This window comes from Crinia signifera, chromosome 4 (assembly GCF_055691185.1).
Source record: "Crinia signifera chromosome 4, ASM5569118v1, whole genome shotgun sequence".
NCBI lineage: Eukaryota > Metazoa > Chordata > Amphibia > Anura > Myobatrachidae > Crinia > Crinia signifera.
In genome coordinates this window covers 102,492,123-102,504,047 of record NC_139220.1, presented here as the reverse complement: position 1 = coordinate 102,504,047, position 11,925 = coordinate 102,492,123, and the positions used below count along the sequence as shown (strand labels likewise).

Genomic DNA, 11,925 nt, shown 5'->3' with positions numbered 1-11,925 from the left:
AAGAAATAGATTCTGATTGGTTGCCCATAGCAACATCCCATGTGAAAATTAATCCCATCTTAGTAAATTTACCCAATGTTTTGCATCACTCAGCAAGGAAAGCTTACTTTCATTTGTCTGGCTACAGTAACAAGCAGATCTTTTGTTACTGGGCAGACAGCTTTATGCAAGGCCTCTACACAGCCACCTGGGCCGACTGATAGCTGATATCTGCAAACATTGACCAAGAACATTAATGACCATAAGGCTGTCATAAGCCCAGGGCCGGTGCTAGGCACCGGTCCGCCCCAGGCGGGGAGGGCCCCCCCTCCCCGCCTTGGTCGCTCTGGTGCCTAGCAGTGCCCCGGCGATCAATCACTAACCCGTTCGAGGGGGGGCCGTCTTCTGGGTCCAGTGATGCGGCGCACATCGCCATGACGTTCCGGGGGGGGCTTGTCATGCGACGCGGGGGGGGAGGTGAAGGGGGGTTGTCTGGCACCATGACGTTCCAGGGGGAGGAGGGCTTGCTGGGTGACGCGGCGGAACTGCCGCCCTCCAGCGGCCGGCGCCATAGGCAAATGCCTAAGGCTGCCTAGTGGTGGCACCGGCCCTGCATAAGCCAGGAAATGATGATATCATATTCAAAACCAACTGAAAATAAACTGTATTCCATTCACCTTTAGATTATGTACCGACATTTTGATCAGCATTTTTGTTAACCTTTAAAATCTTGGCGGTGTTTTGTCTCACCCATTGGGCCGTATTCAATGCAGTTAAACGTGAGGATAGCCGAAAACAAGCCACCCTCGCCATTAAACCCCCACGCTGGCCACTAACCCTATTAAGTTGAAGGGGAATCCTTGCTGTCCCCAAACGGTGAGGGTCACGGCTAATGCAGGGAGCCTTCTGCATTTAGCAGTGAACCTCGCTGTTTTGGCGGCCGCACACGCCGTTTCCACCTCACTGTAAAAACCCAGCAGGATGGACATGGCGTGTGCAAGGGGGGTCAGTTGAATACTGACCCACGAGCTGCGACGGTGAGCAATCAGCACTGCTCGCCGTCACAGCTCCCAAAAGAGCATTGAATACAGTCCTTTATATCTACTACTACTAATATTGGTATAATAATTAGAAATAGGTTATATGATATAATGTTAAAAGGAAAGCACATCATAGCGTCGTTATGCAATACCTCTGAATTCAGGCCGCCCACATATATCCTCATGCAGATTTGTGTGAATCTGGTATACCAGCGTGCACAAAGTGCGGTATGGCGGAGATGCCCATGTCATCATTTATTATGTTTTATGAACTGTTGCCAAACCATCCCTAGTGGTCTCTTTCCTTCTTCTGGCAGCAGCGGAGGCTCCAGCATCTTCTTACAGGTCCTAGCAGTGCTGTGATAATTAGGGGCACTTTTCATGTTTCGTGTTTTGGGTCTGTATCTCCGGCCATGTTTTGTATCTGGATCTGTTTCAAAACACCATTTTCGTGTTTTGGATATGATTTAAAAAACAAACACAAAAACCACTAAAATCTCAGAATTTTATTTTGCACCTATGCTATTATTAACCTTAATGACATTCATTTCCACTCATTTCCAGTCTATCCTGAATACCTCACATCTCACAATGTTGTTTTTAGGCCAAAAGGTTGCACCGAGGTAGCTGTATGACTATACTAAGCGACACAAACACGTGGTCCATCTAGGAGTGACACTGCAGCGGCAGACAGGATGACAGTTTGAAAAACTTGGCCCCAAAGAACACATATTGCCAAAAAAAAGAGGGAGAGGAGGAGGGCTTAGATCGTCATTTGAAGCTGAACCACTAGTAAGTGGCGTAACTATAGTGGGTGCAGGGGATGCAATTGCTATGGGGGTGCAGGCTATCCCCTGCACCCCCATGATCTGCCCGGGGGGGGGGGGGGGGGGAGAAACACTTTAGAACCCTTGCTCCTCCTCTCCCCCTCCTCCTCCTCTCTCTCCACTCTCACTCTCTCCTATCCAGGGTTGCCAGATCATCCCTGAGCCCTCTCCCCAACCCTCCTCCCCCCCCCTCCCCACAAACTCATCGTTTTAGATGAACCCACCACTGGAGTGGACCCATGCTCTAGGCTCAGTATCTGGGAGGTAATTTCCAAACACAAGAAAAGTAAGAACCAAAATAATACAGCCCCATTCTCCTACATCCCCACAATGTACCAACTCTGGCAGGAGATATCAATATTCATAGCAATTTGCCTGCAGAAGTAATCTGTTTACACCAGCATAATGACCAGGCTAGGTGTACTAGGCTAATAGCACAATACACATATATTTAAAGACTCAGGGCTGATAAGTTAGAAACTTATCAGTTTAATTAAACAATAACAATATTATTGCAATATATAATGTGTTGCCTTTTTTGCCTTTTATGCTCTCCCCCCCTCCTCTCCCCCCCCCCCTCTCTTTTGCTATGGGGCCCACGAAGTTGTAGTTACGCCTCTGCCACTAGTCATGAACATAGGCCAGGGCCTAATCCGTTCCTTGCCACTCGTAAATGGCATATTGGCAAGCTTACATCTCTCCTCAATTGATTTACATTTATTTTTTTTCTTTATGTTACTGATGTTTCATGTTACTGAACTTTTTGGATTTTACATGCCCTCTATGATGACATCAGCCATGACAGACAACGTTGATGGCATTTCTTCGTCTATGTCATGACTAGTAGCAACAGCTTCAGCTTCAGCACTAGGAGGCAGTGGTTCTTGTTCTTTCACTTTTTTGGGGAGTATCACTGGACTGGAATCATACAGCTGTATCACTGGACTGGAATCATACAGCTGTATCACTGGACTGGAATCATACAGCTGTATCACTGGACTGGAATCATACAGCTGTATCACTGGACTGGAATCATACAGCTGTATCACTGGACTGGAATCACACAGCTGTATCACTGGACTGGAATCATACAGCTGTATCACTGGACTGGAATCATACAGCTGTATCACTGGACTGAAATCATACAGCTGTATCACTGGACTGGAATCATACAGCTGTATCACTGGACTGGAATCATACAGCTGTATCACTGGACTGGAATTTTATTATACAGCTGTATCACTGGACTGGAATTATACAGCTGTATCACTGGACTGGAATTATACAGCTGTATCACTGGACTGGAATTATACAGCTGTATCACTGGACTGGAATTATACAGCTGCATCACTGGACTGGAATTATACAGCTGTATCACTGGACTGGAATTATACAGCTGTATCACTGGACTTTAACGGCAGTATAACTGGACTATAACGGTAGTACTAATAGATTTTATCGGCAGTACCACTGGGCTGAATTTATGCAGCAGTATCAATGGACTGGAATTATACAGCTGTATCACTGGACTTTAGCGGCATTACCAACAGACTTTATTGGCAATACAAATGGACTTTAACGGCTGTACCACTGGAGAGGACTTATTTACAGCAGGATCACTGGACTGGACATTAACGTTACAATGGACACCAAAGCAGCACAGCACAGTACACCCTTCCCCTCTCCTCTCCTAAACTTGAGTGAGGAAATTGCGCCACCCGCATATATATAGGGTCCGGATCTCGTGACAGTGGGATCTCCATTATTCGCAAAACTACAACTTATATTGAATTGGGCCCCAAGTGCAGACTAATTCACTTTGGTCTCATAGGTTGAGAGGACATTGGACCTGATTCAGAAGTGGTTGCAATGCCGATGCAGCAGCAATTGTTTTCAGTGACTGTACTGCGGGGCATCACAAATGATGCAACCATCCTCAAGGGAGCTGAGACGCCCACTGAAGCAATGGCAACATGCTCAGTGTACTCCAATCGCAGACATGATACATACACCTGACCGCATCTGAATCAGGCCCATTGAGCCAGAATTCTTATATTTCTACTCCGTGCAGCAGTAACTTTACGGACCTTACACGTACTGCAGTGTTTTCTTTTTGTAGCAGATTTGTCCTAGTTACCCTGCCATGAAAGCTACACATGGTCAGTCTTTTTCTGAAAGGCGAGGCCTGATAGTTATCACTTACTGTGGCTTATTTGTTATTTCCTGGATCATTGTACGGCAGTATCTTTCTGCTATGATGCCAACTGTCTTTAGTTTTCTCCATTTGTAACTATTCTTCCTCACTGTAGAATCGGGGACGCTAACCTTTTAACCTTTTCCAGGCTGATCATTAACAACAGTTGTTCCTTCAGTGTCGATTATTGCTGATGATACCCATGATGAGTGTTCTCACAGCTGAATACATATCTTTTATTTTAGCGCAAATAAGATCTGTTATGGGGCATTTGTCACAGGAGGTTACATTTACTAAACTCTAGAGACTTGGGAGGTCATTCTGCTTCTCACTCACCATTGTGAATTCGCAACGGTGAGTGATGTTTTGAGATTGCACATGCGCATACACATGTATACGCATGTGCAACAGCTTGGTGGAGCGGGCGGGGCAAATTGCTTATTATTATTATTGGGAGGCGGGCAGCGTTTAGTTGGCTTGCAAAGCTACGAAATTCGCAGCTTTGCGAGTCAACCTGAATAACCTCCTTGGTGAGGGCTAGATGTTTTGTGAAAATGGCAAAGTGTAAAAACAGATCTGAAAGAGTATTTTTCAGCAAAATATCCTCTTCATAATAGAAAAAAATGATTTAACTAACAGTGTGCTCTTCAATGTGGTTCATACTTGCCTACTTTTGAAAACTAGTTTCTAGTTTCTGGGAGATAATAGTTGGTAATAGAATTTTGCAAAGCGCCCTAATTGAGGCGGCGTGTCATGCTCCACCCAAATGGCGTGTCTAGTTCCATATATGGAGAGATTTTGAAAATGAGATTGTGAAGGTGGCACCTAGAAGCGTGGGTGTGTAAGTTAAAATGGTACTATGGTTTATTATCTGGGCGCCCAATTTTTTCATCTCATGCCACTACTTAAGGCATGTGATGCTGTAAAGACCCGATTTTTAATTGTATAGTCACCCATGGGTGATTTCATACCCCCACTATCCAACTACGCATGGAGTTGATTTTATATAGTGTGGCGAGCCCCGCGAGGGGATGCGTATTACTTTACATGTATTCTGCGTCCCCTCACGGGGCTCGCTGTGCTCGCCACGCTTCGGGTTTGGTGGCTCGCTGCGCTCGCCACACTATATAAAATCAACTCCATGCGTGGTTGAATAGTGGGGTATGAAATCACCCATGGGTGACTATACAATTAAAAATCGGGTCTTTATAATGAAAAATCGCATCGCATGAATTGTATGCCACTATATTGCATGCGATGCGATGCAATACAATGAAAAAATCAGGCGCCCAGATATTACACAAGTACCGTTAAAATTACTTATATCCAAATGTAGGTGAGCCCAAAGCAGTTAGTAAGAGATACTATACTTGGTAAAGTGCTGGGAAATGGCGCTGATGATTCAATGGAAATGTATCTGTCTCTCATTCCTTTTTTCCCAAAAAATGTAACAGTGTAATGTGGGCTAGGAGAAATGAGGGAGATTGCTAGACTAATGAGGGAGAGAGGGAGATGCTGTTATTTCAGGGAGTCTCCTGCAGCATGCAGGATGGTAGGCAACTATGATTGTGGTTCCTTCTTTCAAAGTTCAGCACATGATTCCTTCCAGTAACATAATAAAACAATATAGCACTATAGCTGACTGCGTAAGAGACTTGTTACTAATAACACCACAGAAATGCTGGACTGCTACACTGATCATGAGTCCATTATGCAAAATACTAAATAAAAGCTATTTTTGCATTATATTATTGCAGTCTTGTACTGTACTACGGAGTCAGGAAATACACTACATTATTGCTCTACTACCAGGCCTATCACATCTGTGTTCAGTTTGTTTGTTGTTTATATATTAATGTCAAGTGAGCTTGAAGCAATGGCGTAACCATAGAGCAGGGGTCAGTGAACTTTGTTTACCTTTTACCCCCAAAATATATTTAGATATGAAAGGAAGGAAATCATATCATTGTAATACACACTGTACCCCCAGAAATTGATGATATATCATGCTAGTACGGTACACAGCCTGGCAGCAATTGATGAATTGATGATGATGATTACCATGTATGGCTGGGTGTGGTACAAAATTTGTACTACACCCAGCCATACATGGTAATCATCATCTTCATCATCAATGGCTGCCGGGCTGTATGTGGTATATATGGGGAAAAAAAGGTTTACCAATTGTGAAACACCTTTCTGTGTTTTGTCAAGCTGCTCACACTAGAAAGGGTCACTCCCAGAGGTGGGATTCAGCCGGTTCGCACCAGTTCTGCACAACCTATAACTAATATATTATCGGTTCTGTTTGCTAAGGAGCGCCGTGGACGCTCACAAGGTACTGTAAAGCAGCTGTGACAGCCGGGCAGAGAGCTGCGTGCTGCCCGGCTGTGTACACAAAGCAGGTCAGCGGCTATTTATAATGCTACTGCTGGACTGTGAGCCAATAGGAGCTCGTAGTCTGGCAGCCAATAAGGAGTGGCAGTGGTGTCTCCTTATTGGCTGCCAGGTCGCGAGCTCCTACTGGCTTGTGGTCCAGTGGGAGAATTCAAAATAGCCTCGGACCTGCTTTCAGTATACAGCCGGGCAGCATGTATTGTCACAGCTTCACATTGTGTGCCGCTGGTTGTGGTGGTACGTACACAATGCGGCAGCATTTTACTCCCCCTTGACAACGAGCGATTTACTCACCCTTGGCAACTGGCATGCATTCCCCCTTGGCAAAAAGCATATAGCCCCTTGGCATCTAGCATGAAGACCCTGGCATCATGCATTAGGCTCCTGGCATCCAGCAAAACACTACTAGCAATGAACATGTAGGTAATTAGCACTTGTGTTTCAAATATGTAATGGCATCATGGGGTGTGGCATAATGTGTAACTGGCATCACGGTGTATAGCACAATGTGTAATAGACATTACAGTGTGTTGCCTTATGTGTAAATTTCAATTTGCGGCTTTATGTGCAATTGGCATTAGAACATAGAACCTTTTGTTAATTTATTTGAATCCCACCCCTGGTCACTCCCTATGTAGTTGAAGCAAAAAGAAAAAAAGAAGTGGGCGAGCGCTAATATCACTTAATATGCTCAATTGGGTATTACAATTAGTTTATATGAAAATATTATTTAATAAATCAAAAGTCACAATAAAATGCAATTACTAACATTAAAAGCATTAATATATATGCAATTACACTTCAAAGCATTTTGAAAAAGCAAGTTTGATAATTAACAAGGGTAGGACATTGAAATAAGGACTCAGAGAAATACTTAGGATGGAGTCTCGCTTATTCTTATTGTGCTCCTTTAATTTTCAGTTTGAAAAGATATGGAAAAGTAATATGTCCATTACAGCCGAAGAGAATTGATGTGAGTATCCATAAACCTGACTTGTATTAGTTGCCGCCGGAGAGTAATAAGTCACCAATATGGGAATGAACTCACTGTTGGACGAAAGGCAGTTCAATTATTGCACAGGTGTTGGGGTTCAATGCGGGCAGTCCATTCCAGAAATCAATGCCCAATAAACAAAAAGTACTTCCTGCTGACGCGTTTCATCATCTACTGACAATTTTTCAATGGGCAAAAAAGTTGTCAGTAGATGATGAAACGCGTCAGTAGGAAGCACTTTTTATTTATTGGACATTTATTTCTGGAATGGACTGCCTGCATTGAACCAGCTCTTATACTACCAACATCCCCCCCCCCCCCCCAGGCATGAAAAATCAACACCATTGGGTTACCACCACCTGCACAATAATTGGACTGCCTTTCTACCAACAGTGAGTTCATTCCCATAGTATGGACTTAATGCTCTCCAGCAGCAACTAATCCAAGTCAGGTTTATGGATACTCACATTAGCTCATAATTATCTTTCGCTGCAACTGAAAATTAAAGGTGCACAATAGGAACAAGTGGGACTCCATCCAAGTATTTCTATGATTTTTAATTTCAGGGGTGAGAGAACTTTTTTACCTTTTACTACAAAATATATTAAGATACAGGTATGCCTACATTACATTTTAAAGGAAGGAAATCATATAATTGTAATACACACAGTACCCCCAGAAATTGATGAGATATCCTGCTAGTAAGGTACACAGCCTGGCAGCCATTGATGATGATTACCATGTATGCACAGCATCTATTCAGCGATGGACGCACATAAAAAAATGGGGCGTGGCCTGAGGACACAACATCCAATGAGGCCCCTCCCAATTACAATGGGAACGCCCAGCGTTTACATGGGAATGCCTATGAAACACTGGGCATTCCCATGGGCGCAACCATCCGCTGCCACCCTACGCCCCCCGTTCACAGCCTTTGGTGCATGCACCCGGTGAACCGTCTGTTTGCCGTGGCCGCACGCACCCAGCGTATGCACATGTGCAATAAAGTGACCCTGTGCATCCGCATACATCCAACATTGGTCCCCCCTCTGTGTGTGTGCTTGTATGTATGCTGTGTATGTCTGTGTATGCATGCTATGTGTATGTTTGCTATGTACGTCTTTGTGTACATGCTGTGTTTATGCGTTATGTGTGTGTATGTATGTATGTATGTATGCTGTGTGAAGGTATGCTATGTATGTGTGTATGTTGTTTGTGTATGTGTGTATCTATGCTATGACAGAAAGATGTTTTTCAACCAGCAATCTTTGATGGTGCAATGCAGCCCGAAAAATTAGATTTTCCAAGGTGTCACCTACATCTCAAAACATACATACAAAATAAAGAAAGTTTGGAAAGACACTTCTCAGGGCGCACAAGAAAATCTGAAATCTAATTCTCTCTGCACATTTTACATCTGCCCCCCTGCAGTGCTCATGGTTTTGTCCATCTAAGAAGGATTTTGTCAGAAAGAGTGAACTAGAATAAGGCCCTGTGTTTTATTACTGCATTCCTTATTCCTGTGCTATTAGGTGCTCCCTCACCAAACACTATGATGAAGACAAGCTTTGGTCCTACTGTGTGGAAGGACACAAGGTCACAGGTATAGTAACCGCTTACTGCTGCTAGCTATAGTATTTGTAATAGTTGATTTTTCTTTACATTTTCCCAGGCAAAGTGTTAGTTATTATGGCAAACCGTACTCTGCAATGCTATTGTTACTTACTAAATACTGGAAAATATTTTTATTAATATAAGAGCTTATTAAAGGTTTTTCATTTTACATGTCTATTTTCGGAAGCCTACTAATATTCAAACGACTTCTCACAAATGAGAATTTCCTCCATTATAATGGTTATCATCTATAAGTATGTGGGTACATTTTTCTAACTAATTTAGCATTTTACAATAAAAAGGATAATGTGAGACCATACAGGATTTAAAGGATTCATTGAAATTTGCACTCAATTCTTTTTCTTTATAGCACATAGAAACAATAGGCGTAATGCTGCCCGAGTTCGGCGGCAGTGCAGAATTTTTTTAAAAGGGGCAATCGCTGACAAGCCATGGTTTTGCCTTGTAAGTGATCACCTCTTTAAACAAATGTCTGAGTTTGGACGGAATCCCGCACTGCCGCCAAACTCAGGCAGCATAACGTTCCACCCATAGAAAATTGACGGCAGAGAAGAACCATCTAGCCCAGTGGTTCCCAACCCTGGTCCTCAAGTACCCCCAACAGTGCATGTTTTCCAGGTCTCCCCACAGAATCACAGGCAAAATAATCAGCTCCACCTGTGGATCTTTTAAAATGTGACTGAATAATGAGTGCACCTGCTAGGTGACCTGGAAAACGTGCACTGTTGGGGGTACTTGAGGAACAGGGTTGGGAACCACTGATCTAGCCTATCTAGTCTGGCCCTTTTTTTAACCTTATTGTTACCATTAAACCCTATTTGATCCTTATTTCTTTTTAAGTATATCCTTATGTATATCTTATGCATGTTTAAATTGCTCTACTTGTCTTAGCCTCTACCACCCCTGATGAGAGGCTATTCTACTTGCCCACTATCCTTTCTGAGAAGTCATTTTTTTCCTCAAACCATCTCTCGTGTCTGGAGGTCACTAAGATGATTTTTTTCAAGGTGCCAGGACACAGAGCATAGCTACGCCCCTGACTAGCCTGAAGCCCTGTCCCCACATTATGATTGGCCAATGGGCCAGTCAGTCAAAGAATATGGATGACCATCAATAGGTAAAACTATCACCAAGTTTGTTACTCTGGATGGCTGGTTGCAATATCTCTATTAATGGCGACCATCGATTTCGACTGCAGCGATGGCCATCCCTACTGCAGCAGCAATCTGACCTGTGTCCAAGAACACAACAACGGATCCCTCACACACCGTGAGGCAGTTTTCAGCATTAATGATGCTGTGCGAGTTGTCAGAAAATCTCTGTCCAACAGCGTGGATCCCTGCCCTCTTTCTTTCCGCTAAATGGCTGCGACAAGGAAACGGGGAAACAGAGACCACTTCCTGTATCACAGGACCCATTTGCTCACGTGCTGAATGGGTCCTGCACAATTAGCAAAGTAATGATAATTGGTATTTAGTGCATCAGGATGCAGCTGTATTCACATTTCAATGACCCATAGAACCAACTTTTAGTAGCAAAGAAGAAAGGCCTGTAAATACTTATACTGCTGCTTTGTTAACGCTGTGTCATTCTACTTTACTTTTTATTTACAGATCATTGTGAGAAAAACCCATGTGAACCCAGAGGTGTATGCGAAAGCACTTTAAGGGGATATAAATGCATATGTAAGGAACCATACACAGGCAAGGATTGCAACAAAGGTAAGGTAAAACACTAAGATGAGATGTTAAGTCACATAGATGTTTACAATTAAAAGTGTGTATTTATTATTAGTAATTTATCTATATAACCTTATATAATCAAAACCACTTTCAATCAAAGCCTCACCTACTTTTATTTCAAAGCCACACCCACTTTCAGACAAGACCACACCCACTTTTGGACAAAGTCACTTCCGTTTCAGGGTATGGTACTGTGTAGCTTGGAAGATACTGTAGCTTACATGGGAAATTGCTGGACTCTCTGGATAAAGCAAATGCGTTAATGCTAACAGTTTTATCCAGATGTACAGTAAGTGGTAGGAGTAAATTATTGTAGGTACAACAAGAATCCAGTATTATTGATAAAGGGTACTTGCTGTAATCCTGGTGCAACATTACGGAAGAATATGCCAAAAGAGTTAGTTCAGCAGATGGAGCATTTTCTTTGTTATATAAGGGTGTGGTATAGCAGGTCGAAGATGTCTAAGTTGACCCCAAAAGGTCAACATGCACAAAGGTGACACTGGAAAAAGGTTGACACAAGCAAAAGATTTGACACATGAAAAGGTTGAAATGAGGTTTTCACCTTTTTTTTGGGTGTCAGTGTAGACACCTGAGCACGTGCACCCCCAATTAGTGTACGGCTTTGCTAGCCATGCACTCGGGTCCGGTTCCTTGGCCTGCTTCTGCTCGGCACACTTTATCATTCCCAATTGGAGTCCAAGTAGATGGTAAAGTATGAAAAAGAAAAACAAATCTACAAAAAAGTAACTCATGTCATCCTTTTCATGTGTCAATCATAGTTGGGCTAAACTTCTGCTTGTGTCGACCTTTTGTGTATGCCAATCATATGTTGTCGACCTAGACATAGGTCCTAAGAACACTGGGGTGAATTCATCCCCGTTCCGTTGTTTAGGTGTATGTGCATGCGTAAAGTCATATTTGCGCATGTGCAGACCCCGGCAATGAATGGCTTTAGCAAGTTGTACATTAGCTGGGCCATTTGTTGTGGGGCAGGAGGGCTGGAGGCAGACGGGGAGGAAACGGGTTCTCGTCAATGGGAATGTCCAGCATTTTATGAGCGTCTCCATGAAAATGCTGGGCATTCCCATGGGAACACAGGTGGGCCGATACCTGC

At 43.4% G+C, this 11,925-nt stretch overlaps 1 protein-coding gene across 1 annotated transcript in view; it reads left to right on the top strand.

Moving 5' to 3' along the window:
* Window positions 1-11,925, top strand: part of F12 (coagulation factor XII) — a 35,323-nt gene that overhangs the window by 7,669 nt on the left and 15,729 nt on the right. Inside the window, exons 4-5 of the mRNA XM_083182075.1 lie at window positions 8,964-9,034; window positions 10,680-10,787. Coding sequence (XP_083038201.1) covers window positions 8,964-9,034; window positions 10,680-10,787 — 179 coding nt within the window. The remainder of the gene's footprint in view (window positions 1-8,963; window positions 9,035-10,679; window positions 10,788-11,925) is intronic.